Genomic DNA, 22,915 nt, shown 5'->3' on the forward strand with positions numbered 1-22,915 from the left:
CATCTCCATAACATCAAATTTAATAGTTTTAAGACTTCATCTTGCTTACTTTTATCATTGGGCATCTTGCTTACTTTTATCATTGGGCTTACTTTTATCATTGTCATTTTGTTCTTGAAACTCTTTTCTTTTGGCAACCCCCTCTTCTAATTCTCTTGATATTTATTCGTTTGATATTTTCTGACCACAGTTAGAATTCTTCCCAGGATCCTCTTACTTTTCTATTAAAGTATATTTGAAGCTTAGGTTCTATCCTCAGACTTTTCTTATTCTCATTTTACACCCTTTCTGTGGACAATTCCATGTATTTATGGTTTTAACTAAAATATCTAGACTGATGATTCTCAAATATCTAATTCAATCCTGTTATTTTCCAGTATTCCAGTTACAGATGATGTTCTCTCCACCTAAATGTTCCAGACACACTTCCAGACAATATTAACATCAGTAGTGTCCTGCTCATCACCACTCCCTGCTGGACCACCCTACTTCATCAGCAATTTCACCATTCACCATGGCACCCACACTGGGAACCTTGGGTTCATGATAGGCTCCTTTTCTATCCTCAGTTTTACTCTCCCATATCCACTCTTGTATAGTTCATTGATTCTCATTTTGAATATTTGACCAACTCACCAGTTAGTCAGTCTGCCTCCAGTTCTATCTTATTCAGGTAGGTTCTTTACACCCCCTAATCTGCCTCATGTATCATTCTGGTCCTGCTGTTTCTCTGCTTCATCCTTTGGATGGTTCCTCTTAGCATGACTCTCCTATTCTTCATCATGTGCAATCTGGAGGTCCTCGAACATTTATAGTTTCTCAGATGCTTCATGCTGCCTTGTACCTCTGAGCATTTACTGTATGTCACCCCTTTTCTTTTTACTCTGGAATAACCCTTTTTTTGTCATTTAAGACTCAACACAATAACTACCTATTTTGAGGGAAAATTTCCCTGAATTCAATACCTGTTTTCCTACATTCAAATTGAATTCAACACCCCTCATCTGTTTCACTACAATCTTGGGAATTTCCCAACTATAGCATTTATTGCTCCATAATGAAAGTGTATGTTTATTTTTGTCTTTACCACTGGGTTCTGGGGTTTTACTCAGCAGGCATTAATTCATGATCATATCCCTATCATCAACACAATGATGGATCATACATATTCAGTTAATGCATGTTGACTTAACCAACTTGAATCGTTCTTTATGGATGAGTTATATATAAATAACTCTTAATATTCAATAAATATAACACCTTCCAGATATTTACAAGTTATTTTGGGTAGAAGAGAAAAGATTCCAGCAAGTTTTTAAAAATATCAAGAAAGTAGCAATGTTAATTTAGTATATTGTACCAATTACTCAAACTAATTCTGCAAGCATACAAACTGACACTTGTTTAATCAATCCATAGAAAAATATGGGAATTACAATTGAGTTCTAGAGACAGTGTATTAACTATAGTCAAGAGACCTCAAGCTATGTCTTAATCAGAGCCAAATTATTTGAATTTTTAAAAAGATGATGTTATTATGAACGACTTGTCACAACATAGAGTTATAGGCTTCAAGTAAAGCCACAACATCTTCTTTTAAAAAAACTTACCTCTTTCCAAACCTCTTCTCCTAAGGAGAATCCATGAAAACTGATCGGATCATATGTATTACTGGCTGAGTCACTGCATTTGGAGATTAAGCCCATGCGTGTGACTTGGTCACATTTTTCTGGTTGAGGGCTAGAGTGGAAATTGACATATCAGCTTTCCGTGTTCTCATGTGTTCATGGATAACCTCACCTAGCCAAGCTCCTGTTCTAGGTTAGCAAGCCTAGAGAAAGAGAAAGAGCCACTTCCATTCTGGCCCAAGGTTACTTACTTCAATCCAGCTTGCCAAAGATCCTGAAGTAGGGATTTCATGTCAGAAAGTCAATTTATAAGCAACTAGAGTTTCATTTTTCATTGATCACTATTATCTTGTGAATACTTCTCTCAGGAACCTTATAGGTGATGGTCTCCTGGGTATATCATCAAACCTCACTTGTATCTCAGTGCAATGATCATTAATGAATTCTACATATTATCTTTCCCAAATGTGTTTTATTTTCTTTCATATTTAAAATTTTAGGTTGAATAATCATCTTGATTGTTTTACGTGATTTTCCACACCTTCCACTCAGAAGAAATACTGAATCAAGTAGGAAAACCACTTCAATGGTTTGGCCCAGAAAAATCAAAATAACTTCAGCTTTCCAGAATCTTACATTCCTGACTATGATTTCTGGCCATGTATTTAAGCCAGGAGTTTTCAAGGAGCATCCTGAAATGCTAAGTGAGAAACAGGTTCTATTTTAAAATAAATAAGATGGAGAATATTGCACATTTTATCACCCTTTAAAGATGTATAAGACTCATTAGGCTATTAAATGCTTTGTTTTAAAAATTCACTATGTCTCACATTTCTTTGGCTGCAGAACTTTCCTGCATCGCAAAGCCTATTTAAATGATGTTGAACAAATATTCTGAAGCACACACTATGGGAAATATTGATTAAACCTATCAGATAGCACACTTTTGACCCTAACAGTGTTAGGTATGATTTCCCTTATTCATGCAACCTAGTGTCTAGGTTAATTTAGAAGTGAAAGTTGAAAACAAGAGGCCATCACTACCTTTTCAATGGGGGCCATAATGAGTTTGTAATTTATTTTATGTGTTTCATTATATTGCTGCCTGATTTACAAAAATTAAAGTTTCCTAGATTTCTCCTTATTATAAATGATAGAAATAAGGAAACATTATTAGCAATAAATGCAAGGAACAAAATTTTGAATAAGGATTACTTAAACCCTCCCCAAACCTGAAAATATATAAATGATTTCTTCTTTCTTGCCTTTATTTTCTTTGACTAGATTTATTTTGACTTCCAACATAATTTGAAATAACCTTCTTTGTTTTCTTGCCCACAAGTGTGCCTTTATTCATCAATATCTATTGGCAGAGAGTAAGCAGAAAATACACTGACTTTGTTTTAATGAGTAAATTATTAATATTCAGCTACAATTATAACTATCCCTTTTTCTGAATGCAATTTGTAGATTCTATTGCATGCTGATTAAAATATAAATAGCTTCTCCAATAACACATATAGCAAGTAGGTCTTCATAGAGTCTACTTTTACGTATACATTATTTTTTACTAACATCTTACAATGCATTCATACTACCCAAGACAAGAGAGATAAGTTCACACTTTATCTCTAGGTTACAAAAATTGACTGAAATATGAAGAAGCATTTGATGTCATATTGTGTTACTCTACTAACTGCCTCCTCTTATTAAATATTAACACGTAAAATCAGGGAAATTGAATGGTTTAAATTAATCTAATTTCAATTTAATACCAAAGAAAAATAGATAATAATTCAAAATTTGTCATCTTATAACTTGTAAATAGATACTGGAAGGTTTCATTTCTAAAAGGCCCTAGTACAGATGTCAATTCTATAAATCCTGATCAATTACTTAAAGTGATTGGATTATTCTATATATAAAAAAGAAACAACCTGAGCTGTTAATGCAATTCTCACATTGTGCATTTTCTATAGAGCTATAAATGAGTAAAAGTAAGTGTACATTTTTGCAAAATTAAGAAGCTCTGTTAAAGTATAAATTTGCAATTAATACTTTATATTATAAACATTTGTTAGCTTGACAGTTAAGAGACAGGAGACAGCATTTGTTTCACTGAGAATTGGTGTTATGAATTCAGATAAACTGGAAGCATAATTCACTTACCAAAGAAAATGAAAACTATCATGGTAGCCAACTTGGGGCTGTTCACCTGGAAGAAAAGCAGATATCTTTTTCCAAACACCTTCTTAACAGTAACTATCCACAACAAGGCTTCAGCTTGTACTCCTGCTTCCTAAAAACATTCACTGATTCTAGTCGGCTTCCTGTACTCCTGCTTCCTAAAAACATCACTGATTCTAGTCGGCTTCCTGTCACCACTTCCTCACCAATCTTTCCTGAGCTGTGAACTTTCCTAAATAGGTCCAAATTCAATTATTCTCTTCTGAGTGTACTGATCTCAGATATTATGCTTCCAGGAAAGCCCAAGAGCCAGATACTAAGAAGTGATACTCTGTGCAATCAGGAAAAAGGTGGGTTTTTTCCCCATTCAACTAGAATGCTAAACTGTGTACAAGCTTCCCAACTATAACTCAAAATTTTCCTAGACACTTGAGAATGCTCAGTTTCTACTTCATTAATTAGCATAATTCAGACAATTTTATATCTTTGAGGATAGGAAAAAGAGAAAAGGCATAAGCAAAGCCCAGGAAAACGTATGGGGAATTCAAGTTCCACTAGGATCAAAACAGTGTACTTCATCTTTCCAAACAAGAAATGTTCTTTACAGGTGCCCCAGTGTGCCTAAAACTTGTGCTGCTCTAGCCACAGTTCCTCTAACACTTCAAACAGGGCAATGTGTACGAAATGACTCCTCGACATTTGCCACTCGACACTATGTTTCCGAGCTTCAATGAGAGGCATTGCTATGATCTGAAGATGTGTCCCCCCAAATTCATATGTTGAAATCCTAAACCCCAGAGGAGATGGCATTAGGTAGAGCATTTGGGGGTTACTTAAATCATGAGGCGCAACCCTCATGAGTGGGATTAATGTTTTAAAAAAAGAAACTCCAGAAAGTCCCTTGCTCCTTCCATCTTGTGAGGACACAGTGAGAAGTTGTCAGCCATGAATTAGGAAGAGGGTCCTCGTGAGACTGTGACTGTGCTCGCAGCTTGATCTTGGACTTCCAGTCTCTGGAACTGTGAGAAATAAATTTCTGTTATTTGTAAGCTACCCAGTCTGCAGTATATTGTTATAACAGCCTTAGTGGACTAGACAGGCAGTATTTATCTCCTCTTACTTAGACTGTGCTCTTCCTCACCAGAATCTAGAACACATCATCTACCTGGGGACAGCCTGAGGCTTCGACTTTTAAAATAGCCTGAGACATTTTTGTAATGAACACTTAGGAAGTAAAAAAATGCTGCATAACAGGAAATTAGGAAAAGACAGGCACGGATAACTATCTTGAGATGGGGGAGGAGCATTTGTGTGTACGAAGTTACACAATGAGAGGGTTGTTGATTGCATTTGTCCATATTTAATTTACACTAGAAAATAAGTTATAGCATATTTTGTTTTCAGAATGCATGATGGAAAAGTACAGACTCTGGAGTCCAACAAACTGAAATTATAACCCTATTTTTCTCTGTAAGTGTATGTAAATGACTTTCAATCAGAAGTTATTTATATTTACTCTGTAAAATGGGCTGACTGTATCCATGGTTGCTATAAATGTTAAATATGTATATGAGGTTTATATTACAAGAGATAAACAAACGGCAGTTATATTGCACCCACTGGCTTAGTTATTATTTAACCAATAATTATAATGTCATAAAATTAATCAATTATTTCCTTTCAAAAGGCACTGAGTCACTAAGCTTATATTATAAATTTTGTTGAGATAGTTATTCTTTTTGATATAAGATGACTAAAAATGGCTTAAGCTCAAGAAAGATTTGGTGGCTCTGTTGGTTTGCAAACTGGTCCCTTACACAAAGGGCAAGGAGAGTCTGAACAAAGGGGCAGATCGCTCCGGATAGGTAGGTATCAGATTTAATAAGCAAAGGAACTTACATACAAGGAACTTGTTTGGGGTGAACAACAGACAATTAGATATTCGCACCCACCCACCAGAATCTTAAAATTTTATAGAGAGGCCTTAACTGGGTTCAGTCATGTGCTCCATCCAGATGGTCTCAACCACACAGAGCTCTCTCAAGGCTGAGTCCTTCAGAACAGCCCCACTGTGGGAACAGTGGACAGAACGTACATTCGGAGGACAGAGGAGGCAGGAAGGATCTTCCAATTGCCTGGGTCCAGCTCATAGATCAAACCGCAGTAACACGCCCTGGATGACCTCCTCCAAGAGGTTCTGTTAGTTGAAGAGTCCAGTGGTAGAGCTGATTTCCTGCATGTTTTAAACCTTCGAGGTCTGAAGGGCTTGCCATCCTGCCTCTGAGTTGCTTTCTTCTGTCGGCTCCATTCACAGGCAGCTTCTTTCCTCTTGATGGAAGATGATGTCAAGCTCTCAGCCTGCATCCTTCTCTCTTAAAAGCCAGAGTGGGAAGTGGGGCTCTTCCCATTAGTATTCCAGAATTGAGTTCACATCAGTTCTAGATGGGCCCCATGCCCATCAATCTTGCCAAGTGGAACTGGTCCCACTTGGTGCCCAGCATCATAGAGGCATTTGGAAGCGGCCCTACTGAACCCACAAGAACTGATGGTAGGAGACAGATGCATTACCAAGGAAAATTGTGGTGTTAGGAGCCACATGTGAAGGAATCCTGGGTAGGAAAAAAAAAAAAAAAACATTTTCAGTAAAGCATATAAATGTTGAATTTATGTGGGGCTACCACAAGAAAAATAAACTGATGAAACAAAAGAAAAGAATACCAAAATACTATTTCCTGTTCAAGGAAGGTTAGTTATAACTTTCTGGAGAGTGGTGCTATGCAGACTGAATGCAGGGCATAGGGTGAATGGCTCTGATCTTTCCCAAACAGGTACAGCTGCTGAGGTCTATTGCTTACAGGTATAGAAAGCATCTGTGGTCATATTCCTGCTTAATTCAAAATAATAATTGTCAGCTGTGTCACCATCTAAAGCAGGAATTTTTAGCATTTTATTGTGTCATCAATCTCCTTTCTCCATAGACCGCCCCTCCTTAGAATATTTTTAAAGGCAGTTTTTTTTTTAAAAAAGGTATTACTTCAACAAGGACCTGCTGTATAGCACATGGAATTCTACTCAATACTCTGTAATAACCTATATGGGAAAATAATCTGAAAAAGTATAGATATATGTATATGTATAACTGAATCACTTTGCTGTACACCTGAAACTAACACAACATTGTAAATCAACTATACTCCAATATGAAATAAAAACAATTTAAAAAAGCATGAAGATTAGATCACTCCCTAACACCATACACAAAAATAAGCTCAAAATGGATTAAAGACCTAAATGTAAGGTCAGAAACTATCAAACTCTTAGAGGAAAACATAGGCAGAACACTCTATGACATAAATCACAGCAAGATCCTTTTTAACCCACCTCCTAGAGAAATGGAAATAAAAACAAAAATAAACAAATGGGACCTAATGAAACTTCAAAGCTTTTGCACAGCAAAGGAAACCATAAACAAGACCAAAAGACAACCCTCAGAATGGGAGAAAATATTTGCAAATGAAGCAACTGACAAAGGATTAATCTCCAAAATTTATAAGCAGCTCATGCAGCTCAATAACAAAAAAACAAACAACCCAATCCAAAAATGGGCAGAAGATCTAAATAGACATTTCTCCAAAGAAGATATACAGACTGCCAACAAACACATGAAAGAATGCTCAGAGAAATGCAAATCAAAACTACAATGAGATATCATCTCACACCAGTCAGAATGGCCATCATCAAAAAATCTAGAAACAATAAATGCTGGAGAGGGTGTGGAGAAAAGGGAACACTCTTGCACTGCTGGTGGGAATGTGAATTGGTACAGCCACTTTGGAGAACAGTATGGAGGTTCCTTCAAAAACTACAAATAGAACTACCATATGACCCAGCAATCCCACTACTGGGCATATACCCTGAGAAAACCATAATTCAAAAAGAGTCATGTACCAAAATGTTCATTGCAGCTCTATTTACAATAGCCAGGAGATGGAAACAACCTGGGTGTCCATCATCGGATGAATGGATAAAGAAGATGTGGCACATATATACAATGGAATATTACTCAGCCATAAAAAGAAACGAAATTGAGCTATTTGTAATGAGGTGGATAGACCTAGAGTCTGTCATACAGAGTGAAGTAAGTCAGAAAGAGAAAGACAAATACCATATGCTAACACATATATATGGAATTTAAGAAAAAACAATGTCATGAAAACCTAGGGGTATGACAGGAATAAAGACACAGACCTACTAGAGAATGGACTTGAGGATATTGGGAGTGGGAAGGGTAAGCTGTGACAAAGCGAGAGAGAGGCATGGACATATATACACTACCAAACATAAGGTAAATAGCTAGTGGGAAGCAGCCACATAGCACAGGGAGATCAGCTCGGTGCCTTGTGACCGCCTGGAGGGGTGGGATAGGGAGGGTGGGAGGGAGGGAGATGCAAGAGGGAAGAGATATGGGAACATATGTATATGTATAACATTCACTTTGTTATAAAGCAGAAACTAGCACACCATTATAAAGCAATTATACTCCAATAAAGATGTAAAAAAAAATAAAAAAATAAAGAACCACCACCAACAAGAAAACCCAAAACATTAACAACTGATGAGTCTAAATGAAAAAAAAAAAAGCATGAAGATTGTAAAAAAAGGTATTACAAAGAAAATTACTCCTATGAAATATATTCATCAAAATATTTTTAAACACACTTGGGACAAAGTGATATATATGCTTCTTTATTAAGAGAGCAAATATCAAGATCCAGGCAGGTCTAATAAGACTGTAATTTCAGTGTAGTGATGACCATAGATACTAATTTGAGATATTTTCCATTAATGCACTATTATGTAAAAATATCTGTAATTTCTCTTTGTGACAATACAGCACAAGAAGTACTGAATTTTAAATTAGAGTTTAGTAAAAATAGAATACAATGTTGCCCCGAGCAAATGTATAGACACACCAGATTAATAAACAGTACCTTCAGCTCAATTATTTACTGAAGTGGAAACTGGCAATTGAATCAGAATATTTTAGAGGTGAGAGAAAATGATAAAAAGATCACTTTCAGTAGTTTCCAGTGATAATGGGAGTGTGATTCTAACATGTATTCTGTTTTGAATAAATGCTCTCAAATAAATGAATCAGAAAAAAATAGAGTTGCTCCGGTTGAAATTTGGGTGGCAAGCCTCAAGCTCTGGTCAGGGGGCTTTGCATCGCCATCCACAGCTGTCATTGAGGCATCCAAAGACTCCAGAGGCCTGTTCAAAAATCACCTATCTCATTTACCTGTTTGCAAATTTTTTGTCACATAAAGAATCCATTCTCATAACAGTTAAATGAAATACATTAGACCTCGAGCCTCATCACTGGGCAGAAAACACTATGATTCTATCCAACCAACACTTACTAAAAGCCTATATAGAGCTCTATGAAAAAATAAAACTGAGGCATGGTCCCTAGTTTCATAGATCAGATAAACCAGGCTGCAGAAGAAACTACACATAAAGAAAGAAAGAAAAATTTGTTAACAAAATAAAAACATAGTAAATGAGTGAAAAATCAATATATTAGAAGACATTTCTTTTTGGAGCATAAGACAACTACTTTGTGTTTAATGACAGTTGACTCCCCCCACCCTGGCCCGGAAGAAAAACACCCTTGCATTTGTATTTGTCTACTTAAAATTTTGTAAGATGCTTATATCTGGAGGAAAGAAAAAAATCTGAACAGTCTCAGATTTAGAGTCAACCTGAAATTGAGAGCTCTGGAAAGAGGCTATATGTAGAATATAGAATATATGTAATATAACACACACGTACACAGTGATGAGTTCCTTAACTATAAAGCCTGGAAACAGCGCTCTAAGACACTTGGTAATAAAGGAAGACATTATCCAGTATTTGGGGGGAAAAAATCAGAGAGTCTCTTTGCCTGTTCCTGGAGGGTCTCAGGAGAAAAGAAAAAAAAAAAATAGGTCAACTTGCTGATGTACTTAATCTCCTCACAGTGAACTGGTCTCCTCACTTACAAACTGGTAGGAAGTGTCCATGAGTCGGGGGACAGGATGGGGAGAAGCTGAGACACAGCATAAAAATGGGCCTGTGAGGTATACTCAGGGGGAACTCAGGTGAACTAATTTCACTGAAACTCATGGTGGGTGGGGAAATAGACAAATGACCAAATGATAGGCAGCCTTTATGCCTTGCCAAGGAAACCAGAATTTATTCACAGAGTAAAGGGAAGCCACTGGTGAGTTTTAAAAAGGAAGCAACCAGGTTACTATTTTGAAACATTGCCTCAGCAATACTATGTAAGATGGTTTGGAAACAGGATAATTACCGGTTATGAGGTTATTTCAGTAGATTAGGAGAGACGTGGGTAAGGCCTGAACTAAAAAGTAATGGCAATGGAGAGGATACGGTAGATTCAAAATATTTAAGGATTTGGAACTTATAGGATGTGGCGACCATTTGAGATGCAGAAGGGATGGGAAGGAGGAACCAAAGAGGAGTCCATGCTTCTGGTTTGTGTGGCTTGGTGTTGGTTGTTAACATGTACCCAGACACTTGACTCACAATTCAACGCTCTAAATACAATATAATTGTGTCCATTGGTCGAATTTTATCCATTGAAGAGGTTAAACATTAGCATGAAACAACAGTACTATATATAAAATAGTCAACAGGGACCTACTGTATAGCACAGGGAACTCTACTCAATATTCTGTAATAACCTATATGGGAAAAGAATCTGAAAAATAATTGATATATATGTATATGAATAACTGAATCACTTTGCTGTACACCTGAAACTAACACAACATTGTAAATCAATTATACTCCAATATAAAATAAAAATTAAATTAAAAAAAAAAGAATGAAACAACAGTTCCTATGAGCTATGTGCACATGTTATTAGGGAAGACAGGCTGGCTGTCCCCAACAGGATCAAAACAGCTCCACCAGATAGCATCACCTTGGGAGAGATTGTTGAACAAGTTCTGGCTCTTTGTCTAAAGGGATCAAGACTAGATCCATCCTTTAGGACTTCACTAACAATAAAAAAGGTCTGAGAAATGGAAATATTAATCATATTGTCAATTGCTTTATTTATAAAAAGAAATCTAACTGCTGGCCATTGTATTTTCTTTGTGTAGCATGTCAAAAGGGGAAAGCCAACAGATGAAAAAAGATTTTGATTAAAGGGTATTAGATCTATAATTAAATCTATATAGACTTAATATTTAATGGCATCAGGTTAGAAAAGTCCCCGTGTATCACTGTTAATGATAATGAGGTGTATGTCACATTCTTGCTATTTTTGGGTAAATTAGCCTCCTCAATCATAAGCATCCTAGCTGGCTCACAGTGCTACCTCTTTGAAATAAAACTGAACATCTCTCCAGCATTGTATCTTGTTGACCTTTTATTTTAAGTTTTGGGAGAATAATCTTTCTTCCAAGCTCTTGGGAAACAACATTATAGTTATATAATGTTCTAATAATATCCTCTTCTTTGACACAGATAATTTATACATTTTTATAGTAGAACATCTTTTAGAATTGAGCTAATATAAGGGTCAAATCATGTCCTTTCCTACAAAAATGTATTCCATGCAAGGTTTTATCTATAAAGCAGCTAATATTCCTATCTGAAGACAGCAGTTCTGTATCCGACTCCGAACTGTTCTGGAACTTCTATTAGTTGAGTCTGATTTTTCAGGAATTTGTGGCACCTCTAAAAACTGTAAAGACCAACCGTTGACAAATATCCTTAATTTCTTCAAATTTCCTTTTCCTAACTTCATATCTGCTCTCTGCTTCACATTTCATATCAATAATAGAGCCTATTGCACATTCTAATCATTCTGGGAAAAAGGTCACGTGCCTGCTGGTTCAGCAAATTTATTATTAAATGAAGAAGGGACCACTTGTTATCAGATGACTTCAACATACGTTTATGTTTAAATTTAATATTTTCTTCCTTTATGATAGGACTTAGTAGTTTTTGAAATGTGGTCATCTGCTGTGCAGAGATCGCCCTCTACAGAGATGAATGCTTGAGAATAGAAGATGTTTTCTGCTGAATTAGACTGGATGATTTTGTAAGGTCAAATTCCCCAGGGAAGTATGGAAGAAAGGCTTTGGACACCCCATGAAAGAGAAGGCTGGCAATAACATACAAGGGTCTACTATTTTTAATAGTTGTTGAGGCCAGTGGAGACATTTTTATACTGTTTAAATTTCCTTCTTTTCCTTTGCAAGGTACATTTTTTTTCATTTTATAAGATTTGGTACTTGTGTACAGCATTTGAAAAACAACAAATAAAAATATCTTTATTTAAGTAACACAGAGATAGCCACTATTTTATCTCTTGGTATATTTTCTTTAAATATTTGACTTTATTTATTACCTTTAAAGCATCATTGCTATCATATTTGTATACACTTTTGTAATTTAAATGTTAATAGTATCTGTCATTTTTTCTGACTGTAAATGTCAAGAAAAAAAGTCACAATGATCCTACTACATATGGGTAACATGTAAATATTTGGTTATATTTCTTAGGTTTTTTTACATACATACATATACACCTTATATACCATGCCTCTCTCTGGATCTCTTTATTCCCTAGGACACCATTTTTTGAAGCAATAAAGTATTTTTTAATTAAGGTATGCACATTAGTTTTTTTTAACATCTTTATTGGAGTACAATTTAAACATAATGCTATTGCACACACAGGCTACAATATAGTGTAAACATAACTTTTATATGCACTGGAAAACCAGAAAAATTTTGTGACTTGCTTTATTGTGATATTTGCTTTGTTGCTGTGGTCCAGGGCAGGGGTCCCCACCCCCTGGGCTGTGGAGCGGTACCGGTGCACGGCCTGTTAGGAACCAGGCTGCACAGCAGGAGGTGAGTGGCAGATGAGCCAGTGACGCTTCATCTGCCACCCTCCATCACTCCCATTACTGCCTGAACCATCCCTCCCCCAACCCTGGTCTGTGGAAAAATTGTCTTCCACAAAACCGATCCCTGGTGCCTAAAAGTTTGGGGACCATTAGTCTAGAGTATCTCTGAGATATGTATTTAATCATCTACCAATAACTCAAGTAAAATGAGGACAGAGTACTGATTTAGCAATGTGAAGGTCATAAGTGATGATAATAAGAGGAGTATTTTGGGGGCAAAAATCTAGATGGAATAGATTCAGAGTAAAATGAAAACAGAATAATTTTTGGTAATAGGTATTTCCTCTTTCAAGGAAATTTACTATAAAATGAAGCAGAGAATTGGGACAGTATCTGGAGAAGGATGTGAGGTCAAAGGGGAGATATTGGAGATAATAGATTATCTTTTTTCTACCCTAAATCACTTTTCCTAACTGCAAATAAAAATCAAATAACTTTTTGGGTCACATCTATAATATAACTGGCTGTTTCTTACAGCCCTACTGTCTCTAAATTAGAAGCTAGCTTTCTCTTCCCATGTTGTGGTATTACTCCTAGTTTTTCTTTCTCTTCCATATTCTACATCTGTCTGTTGCTTTTACTGGAACTGTTAATATATCATTTTAACCAGATCATCTTATCTTCACTTTCCTTTAATTCCTTCCTGAAAAGGACTTTCTCTAATTAATGTAGTCATCATAAAAAACTCTTCCAACACTTTTCCCCCTCCTATTATAGATTTCTAAATAAATGCAACTTCTCCATTGATATAAAATTCATTTCCAGTTCATATTTCCCTATAGTTGAATTACTACAAATAGAGCCTGGGATTAATGGTATTTGAACCCGAAGCTTCCATGTCATGTGGTCCTTTGTTCATTGAGATGCTCAGAGCAAACTTTCCTCTTTAGGCCACTGCACTTTCTTTTTCTGCAGAGTATTAGTTTCCTCTCCTTTTATTTCCCCCCATTTTCTCATAACCTGGCATTTTTCTTCATGTTTCCAATTCATTATTTCTTCTATTGGTATGTAAAAACCACTCCAAAACTTAGTGTCTTAAAACAGCAATAATTATTTACTGTCTCTCACTGTTCCTGTGGCTCAAGAGTTGGGAATAGCTTGGCTGGATGGTTCTGGCTCAGGACTCCTTTGAGGTTGCAGTCAGACTGTCATTTCAAAGGGATGCTCTCGAAGCCTCTTTGTCACTTGTCTGGAGTCTGAATTGGGAAGCCTTGAACAGCTGGGATTTCTTGAACATAGATTTTGTCCCTATGTAGTTTCTCCACGTGGTCTCTTGAGAAGAGTAACTTCAGGATAGCCAGGCTTCTTACATGCCAGTTCCGGGTTCCTGCTGCACGTGTCCTGAGAGAGTCAGATGGAAGCCATGATGGCCTTTCATGAGTTTGCTTCTGAAATCATGCAGCCTCACTCCCTCTGCATCCTATTGGTCCAGGCAGTTACAAAGTTCTGCTTAGTTTCCAGGGGAGAAAACACAGATGCCCACCTCCTGATGGAGGAATGTCAAGGCAGCTGTGTAAAAACAGCATGTGGAATTGGAAATATATTGATGCAGCCATCTCAGAAATGTTATCTGAAAGCTGATCTCGTTTCTTTTCAAATCTTGTTCCTCCTTCTAATTATTGCCTTATGCTTCAACATACTCTCCATTCGTGAATGATTTTCTTATTTTCTTTATTCTCCTGGCTTCACTTCCTTGCCTCTCACCCCGAAGCTAATGCTAAGGAATTTTTTTCACACTTTTTAGTACCCTCAGATGCCTTCTACTTGTGATCCCAAAACACACTAAACATGTCAATCTCCAAATCAAATGATCTTTGCTTCTGCACTACTGAATCTTTCTGGAGAAAACTACATTACTGTGTTTTCTGGCATCATCATCATCATTATTATTAATTTTCATTCTCAACCAAAGTTTTTGATACTGCCAAGCAGTACTCTTTGTCAACTAGTTAAAAATATTCCCCATTCATTCTGAATAAATATGGTAAGCCCAGAGTAGAAATGGCTTGTGTTTCGTCCAGCACATCATCCATAGAGGTTTCATGAAGAGGTTTATGTGGAAGAAGCAAGCCAAAGAATTCTCTTTGTAGTACCAGTCACTAGAAATGTTTATTTCATAAGGAAGAATATTGCTATGTTCAGATGTATGAAACAAATTTAGATTGATGTAGCCACTTGTTGATTGTTGCTTTTGTTGCTTGTGCTTTTGGGATCATATCCAAAAAACTATTGCCAAAACCAATGTCAAGGAGCTTCTTTCCTAATTTTCTTCTGGGATTTTTATGGTTTCAGATCTTATATTTACATCTTTAATTCATTTTGAGTTAATCTTTGTGAGTGGTATAAGATAGGAGTTCAATTTCATTTTTCTGCCTGTGGTTATCCAGTTTCTCAACACTACTTGTTGAAGAAACTATCCCTTCCCCATTGAGTATTCTTGGCAAATATCAGCTGAGACATTTTTACTTCTTTACTGTGTAATAATTGAAATTCACTCATGCAGATGTATCAGCATTGCCCACTTTAAAAAGTCACTAGGGGGGCTTCCCTGGTGGTGCAGTGGTTGAGAGTCCAGCTGCCAATGCAGGGGACATGGGTTCGTGCCCCTGTCTGGGAAGATCCCACGTGCCATGGAGCAGCTGGGCCCATGAGCCATGGCCACTGAGCCTGTGCGTCCGAAGCCTGTGCTCCACAATGGGAGAGGCCACAACAATGAGAGGCCCGCATACCGCAAAAAAAAAAAGTCACTAGTACTAAAAGTAGGATTTTACTCTTGTCAAACCTTTTTTGGCTCTTAATACCTACCCTCCTTTGTAAAATAAATTACTTTGAAATCCTAAAAAAAAAAAAATCAGTTGACTGTACATGTGTGGATTTCTGAACTCTCTATTCTGTTCCAATGATCTGTGTGTCTGTTACTATGTCAGTACTGTATTGTTTTGATTACTATAGCTTTGTAATATAGTTTGAAATCAGGAAATGTGATGTTTCCAGTTTCGCTCTTCAGAATTGCTTTCACTATCCAGGGTGTTTTTTGTTTCCATACAAATCTTAGGATTTTTTTTTTTTTTCTATTTCTCTGAAAAAAATCAATGGAACTTTGATAGGGATTGCATTGACTCTATAGATGGTTTGGGGGTAGTATGAACATTTTAACAATATTAATTCTTAATTCATGATTACATACATCTTTCCATTTGTTTGTGCCTCCTTCAATGTCTTTTATCAAAGTCTTGAACATTTTATGGTACGTATCTTTCACTTCCTTGGTAAGTTTAGTCCTAATATTTTATTGTTTTCGATGTTGTAAATGGGATAATTTTCTTTATTTCTTTTTCAGATGTTCTGCTGTTAGTGCATACAAACACAACTGATTTCTATATGTTGATTTTGTATCCTGCAACTTTACTGAATTGATTGATTGGTTCCAACAGTTCTTACTTTGAATCTTTAGGATTTTATAAGCTCCTATCATCTGCAAATAATGACAATTTGATGTCTTCCTTTTCAATTTGGATGCCTTTTATTTCTTTTTTTAAAATTTTATTGGAGTTGATTTACAATGTTGTGCTAGTTTCTGCTGTACAGCAAAGTGAATCAGTTATATAGATATATACATATATCCACTCTTTTTTAGATTCTTACCCCATATAGGTCATTACAGAGTATTGAGAAGAGTTCCCTGTGCTATACAGTAGGTCTCTATTAGTTATCTATTTTCTATATAGTAATGTGTATATGTCAACCCCAATTTCCCAATTTATCCCTCCCCCTCCCTGCTTGCTTTCTCCCCTGGGAACCATAGGTTTGTTTTCTACATCTGTGACTCTATTTCTGTTTAGTAAATAAGTTCATTTGTACCATTTTATTAGATTCCACATACAAGTGATATCATATGATATTTGTCTTTCTCTGTCTGACTTACTTCACTCACTATGACACTCTCTGAATCCATACATGTTGCTGCAAATGGCATTTCGCTCTTTTATATGGCTGAGTATTATTCCATTGTATAGGATGTACCACATCTTCTTTATCCATTCCTCTGTCGATGGACATTTAGGTTGCTTTCATGTCCTAGCTATTGTAAATAGTGCTGCAATGAATATAGGGGTGCATGTATCATTTCAAATTATGTTTTTCTCTGGATATATGCCCAGGAGTGGGATTGCAGGATCATATGGTAGCTCTATTTTTAGTTTTTTTTAAAGAACCTCCATAATGTTCTCCATAATGGCTGTACAAATTTACATTCCCACTAATAGAGTAGGAGGGTTCCCTTTTTCCACACCCTCTCCAGCACTTAACTGTTTGTAGATTTATTTTTATTGAAGCATAGTTGATTTAAGAGATTATCATGCTAAGTGAAGTCAGAAATAAAAGAATGTTTGTAGATTTTTTGATGATGGCCATTTTGACCAGTGTGAGGTGATACCTCATTGTAGTTTTGATTTGCATTTCTCTAATAATTAGTGATGCTGAGCGTCTTTTCATGTGCTCTTTTGCCACCTCTATGTCTTCTTTAGAGAAATGTCTATTTAGATCTTCCACCTATTTTTTTATTGGGTTGTTTTTTTTTTGATATTGAGCTGCATGAGCTGTTTGTATATTTTGGAGATTAATCCCTTGTTGCTTCATTTGTGGATGCCTTTTATTTCTTTATTTTTACTGATTGCTCTGGCTAGGACTTCAAGTACTATGTTGAACAAGAGTGGTGAGAGTGGGCATCCTTGTCTTGCTCCTAACCTTAGAGGAAAAGGTTTCAACTTTTCACCATTGACTATCACTTATGGGTTTCTCATATATGGCATTTATTACACTGAGGATTTTTGTCATGAAAGGATGTAATGTTTTACAAATGCTTTTTCTATTTTATTGCTCAGCCCATTTCTTCTCATCTTTATTTTCCTCTGTTTTCAGATCTTAGTTTAATTGTAATTTTACTTTAAGTAATTTTAAAAAATTATCTTCCTGTATAATATTCAACTGGACTCTTTAAAATGTCCCAAAATGATTTGCTTTGGTTTGATCAATTCTGGATTTGGGACCCACAGACTCCTGACTTCTGCTCCTGCCTAGTCTGCTCCTAGTCTGCTCCTGACTTCTGCTCCTGCCTAGTCAGGAAATTCAAGAAAGTCTGAGGGACTACAGGCTTGGGGCACTGAAATCGGATGTTGAATTTCAATTGACAGCAGGGTAGCCTCTTGATAAATAACAGCCCAAGTGTAGGCTGTACCACAAAAGAGCCTCTAAGACTTGGGCCTGGGGCAGGTTTTGATGTGAAACACCCCTGGATGATCCTATCATAAGAGAAGAAAATGTGGCTTGCTCTTTCCTATTTACAGTAGACACACCCACACTCACAGCCTCACCTTTACAAACACACACTGGAAAATTGAGTGGGAGAGAAGAGAATCCTCATTAATCGTGCTTGTAGAGTACGGCCACCACAAGCAAGGGAGCCTCTGGCAGAGCAAGCTGTGGTGGTCCAGGTGGGGGCAGAATCGTGACTGTCAGACTAGCATATTGGCAGCAATGTTTGGATGCACAAGGCAACATATGCCAGACGGAGGGAGTGGGGGTCATTGACTGAGGATAAAAGAGGAGAGCTCACAGCGTGAAAGTCCACCTAAGTTTGCTTTGTCCATGAACACAGTCAGAAGAAGCATGGTAAGAAGGGGAGGACAATTTCACAAATGCATTTAAAGCACCACTGCTACCGGAACGGCACCACATTTGTTAAAGTTGATGGTGGCTCAGATCCATTGTAAATAGAATTAAACATGAATGTGACCTTTTTTCCCCTCCAAATATTCATCTAGATATTAAATCTAATGTGTATTTTCCAGCCCTATTGCCACTGCCTTGGTTTAGATCCAATCATTATTCTTCAGGATGAGTAGTTCCATAAAAACCTATCTGCAAATTAAACTTACAATGTCTGGCTCTCAAATTCTTCAGCTACAGGGCTATTCAGATACTCTCCAGAATCCAAATCTAATCATATCACTCCTTGGGCTAGAATTCCTAAATTGTTCTCCATTACATAACACAAGTTTCCAGTTTCCTTGAATATTATAAAAAGCTTTTATTATCCACCCCTTCCCACCTATTTACCGCCATTTCCTGCCATGGGCTCCTTTTTCCCTTTAAATTATGTGCAGTTCCCTGAAGGTTTCATGCTGTTCCACCACATCTACTCCATTGTGGATTTGTCCCTTTTGCCCAGAACACCTTCCTCAGCTGTGCCTTCAAATGCCAGCAAAGCCTTTTCCTTCCAAAGCCTCCTTTCTCTAGAGAGAGCCAATATTTCATCCTAACACCTAGAACCTGAAAAGTGATTTTTTTTTTTTTTTTGACCATGCCGCCTGGCTTGTGTGATCTTAGTTCCTGGACCAGGGATCGAACCTGGGCCACAGCAGTGAAAGCACTGAGTCCTAACCACTGGACCGCCAGAGAATTCCCTGAAAAGTGATGTTTCAACTTTGTTTACATTCTTTCTCCCAGACATGTTAACTTCAGGGAGCGGGGATTGAATGTTTTTCATTTGTACATCCCTTCTTAGAACAGTATTCAGGTAAGTAGTAACTGAATCTTTTTTCCTTCCTGAACAATGTGTCATATTGCTCCTAACACTTTTCAGAATTGAGCGAAATAAAGTACAATGTTGGATAGGAGTTCTTTATCTACTGGTTTATCGATGAAGGTTTATTGAGTGCCTACCTCTTATGAGGGACTGCTCAGCCCAGAGACTGTCACACAAATCTTACGATATTGCCCAGTTCCTGCCTTCAGATATCTTATGTGCTAATAGGGAAGAAAATGCCTAAATCAAAAGACCCAAACCTACCATTTATTTTATCTATCTATCTATCTACACACACACACACACACACACACACACACACACACACACACACACACACACATTAGAATAAGAGAACACAGTTCCACCGGGGATAAAATAAGGATGGATTTTAATTTAACTGGAGGAAAAAAAAGACTGCATATCCAACAGAAAACTCTCTAAAGGTATTGCTTCCTGTCATAGGAATTGATATGCAAAGGAGAGTAGTGAGTTTTGTAAGTTCTTCTAGTTATCTTCTAATTATCTCCAGTTAGTTTCTAAAAGGCCATTTGGAAGTATATTTGTAGGTAAGCCCAAATTAACACTATCTGGTGGTGGCAGAATTAGTTTTGCTTTGGCTTATAACTTTTTCATTATCAAATACTATTAGCTGAAAATTTGTAACTAGGAAAGTACCCATAAATCTTGATAAGAACCTGGAATGCAGCTATGTTAACCAGAAAAGAACAGAGCCGTATACTTCAACTCTCATGAAACTGAGATTATGTTGACATTTCTGCAAATAAGAAGCCCAAAAAAGACAACGGTTTGAATGAATGCTGCCCATTCCAGGCCTAGAGGCTCACAGATAACAAATAATCTCAAGACATAATGGAGTCAAGGCTAAAACATACATGAACAGTTGACCCCTGAGGGCCCCACGTAACATTTCAGTGGCCAAATGCCAGTCAAGACCAGCTGAATCAGAATAACTGAGTGTCAACCAACTAAAATGGTGCATCAGGGTGGTGTCAGGGAGCTGCATTGTTAACAAGAATCTCAGGGGATTCTGAAGCAGAAAGCCTGGCCACAATAATTTTAGCTTGGTAACAAAAGATAATCAAATGCTTCAGCCATTTAAAAACACCCTAGTAAATCATTCACAGAAAGCCCAGCTTCTTTAAGCATCACTACCTTGATATACGCTCTAAGACCACCTGGTTGAAAAATAAACACCAACATGATTGGATCAGGTGTCTTGCTGTATGAATGACATGCTTCACACCAGCTAAAATCTTAGGGCAGGAGCACTGAATTGTGCAACTATTTGTTGGTGACCTTGTTTGGGCATAGCTATACAAAATAATGATATTTATTTAAAATTCTGTATTTAAAGCCTATTTAGATGGTAGTAGTTGGAAAGCGGTTTCAGTGATCTATTCTGCATACTCCTAGTGGCAACATGATTTTGCCACATGTATGTAAAATATTGGCTTTTACTCTGTGCTCTGTAACAGGGAAAGGGATCCTATATTCTATTAGATGTAAATGTTGTATTAAACTAAATTTTTCAAATATTTAAAGGAGGAGGAAGAACTCACTAACATGCCATTGCATTGGAAAATCTTGTGAGGGGACCATCTACCAGATCCTGACTCAAGAAAATATTCATCTTCAGAGCCAGTAAAGCATCAGTAGCAGCCTTACCTGTAGTCTTTGATAGGAAGGGAGGTGGTTTTGTTTTTTGAACAAACTGCATTCAGGGCTGATTTAACCTGCATTGAGTTGCTGATGGGTAACAAGTGTGAAAAAATCTCCTACAACAATACTAGAATGCTATCAAGTTTTTTTTTTTAACATCTTTATTGGACTATAATTGCTTTACAATGCTGTGTTAGTTTCTGCTTTATAACAAAGTGAATCAGTTATACATATGTTCCTATATCTCTTCCCTCTTGTGTCTCCCTCCCTCCCACCCTCCCTATCCCACCCCTCCAGGTGGTCACAAAGCACCTAGCTGATCTCCCTGTGCTATGCGGCTGCTTCCCACTAGCTATCTATTTCACGTTTGGTAGTGTATATATGTCCATGCCACTCTCTCACTTTGTCACAGCTTACCCTTCCCCTCCCCATATCCTCAAGTCCATTCTCTAGTAGGTCTGTGTCTTTATTCCTGTCTTACCCCTAGGTTCTTCATGACATTTTTGTTTTCTTAGATTCCATATATATGTTAGCGTATGGTATTTGTTTTTCTCTTTCTGACTTACTTCACTCTGTATGACAGACTCTAGGTCCATCCACCTCAATACAAATAACTCCACTTCGTTTCTTTTTATGGCTGAGTAATATTCCATTGTATATATGTGCCACATCTTCTTAATCCATTCATCTGGTGATGCACACTTAGGTTGCTTCCATCACCTGGCTATTGTAGAGCTGCAATGAACATTTTGGCACATGGCTCTTTTTGAATTATGGTTTTCTCAGGGTATATGCCCAGTAGTGGGATTGCTGAGTCATATGGTAGTTCTATTTGTAGTTTTTGAAGGAACCTCCATACTGTTCTCCATAGTGGCTGTACCAATTCACACTCCCACCGGCAGTGCAAGAGTGTTCCCTTTTCTCCACACCCTCTCCAGCATTTATTGTTTCTAGATTTTTTTGATGATGGCCATTCTGACTGGTGAGAGATGATATCTCATTGTAGTTTTGATTTGCATTTCTCTAATGATTAGTGATATTGAGCATTCTTTCATGTGTTTGTTGGCAATCTGTATATCTTCTTTGGAGAAATGTCTATTTAGGTCTTCTGCCCATTTTTGGATTGGGTTGTTTATTTATTTTTTTGTTTGTTTTGTTTTTTTCAGTACGCGGGCCTCTCATTGTTATGGTCTCTCCCGTTGCAGAGCACAGGCTCCGGACACGCAGGCCCAGCAGCCATGGCTCACGGGCCTACCCACTCCGTGGCATGTGGGATCTTCCCAGACCGGGACACGAACCCGTGTCCCCTGCATTGGCAGGTGGACTCTTAACCACTGCACCACAAGGGAAGCCCCCTATTTTTTTGTTATTGAGCTGCATGAGCTGCTTGTAAATTTTGGAGATTAATCCTTTGTCAGTTGCTTCATTTGAAAATATTTTCTCCCATTCTGAGGGTTGTCTTTTCATCTTGTTTATGGTTTCCTTTGCTGTGCAAAACGTTTTAAGTTTCATTAGGTTCCATTTGTTTATTTTTGTTTTTATTTCCATTTCTCTAGGAGGTGATAAAAAGGGATCTTGCTGTGATTTAAGTCATAGAGTGTTCTGCCTATGTTTTCTTCTAAGAGTTTGATAGTTTCTGACCTTACATTTAGGTCTTTAATACATTTTGAGCTTATTTTTGTGTATGGTGTTAGGAAGTGTTCTAATCACATACTTTTACATGTACCTGTCCAGTTTTCCCAAAACCACTTATTGAAGAGGCTGTCCTTTCTCCACTGTACATTCCTGCCTCCTTTATCAAAGATAAGCTGACCATATGTGCATGGGCTTATCTCTGGGCT

The 22,915-nt window shown here is 37.2% G+C and overlaps 1 protein-coding gene across 1 annotated transcript in view; it reads right to left on the reverse strand.

Moving 5' to 3' along the window:
* GFRAL (GDNF family receptor alpha like) overlaps nucleotides 1–3,819 on the reverse strand; it is a 64,894-nt gene extending 61,075 nt beyond the window's left edge. The window contains 1 exon segment of the mRNA XM_004267812.3: nucleotides 3,798–3,819. Within this exon segment, the coding sequence (XP_004267860.1) occupies nucleotides 3,798–3,819 (22 nt within the window).
* Between the last annotated feature and the right edge of the window lie 19,096 nt (nucleotides 3,820–22,915).

Source organism: Orcinus orca, chromosome 10, assembly GCF_937001465.1.
Source record: "Orcinus orca chromosome 10, mOrcOrc1.1, whole genome shotgun sequence".
Taxonomy (NCBI): Eukaryota; Metazoa; Chordata; class Mammalia; order Artiodactyla; family Delphinidae; genus Orcinus; species Orcinus orca.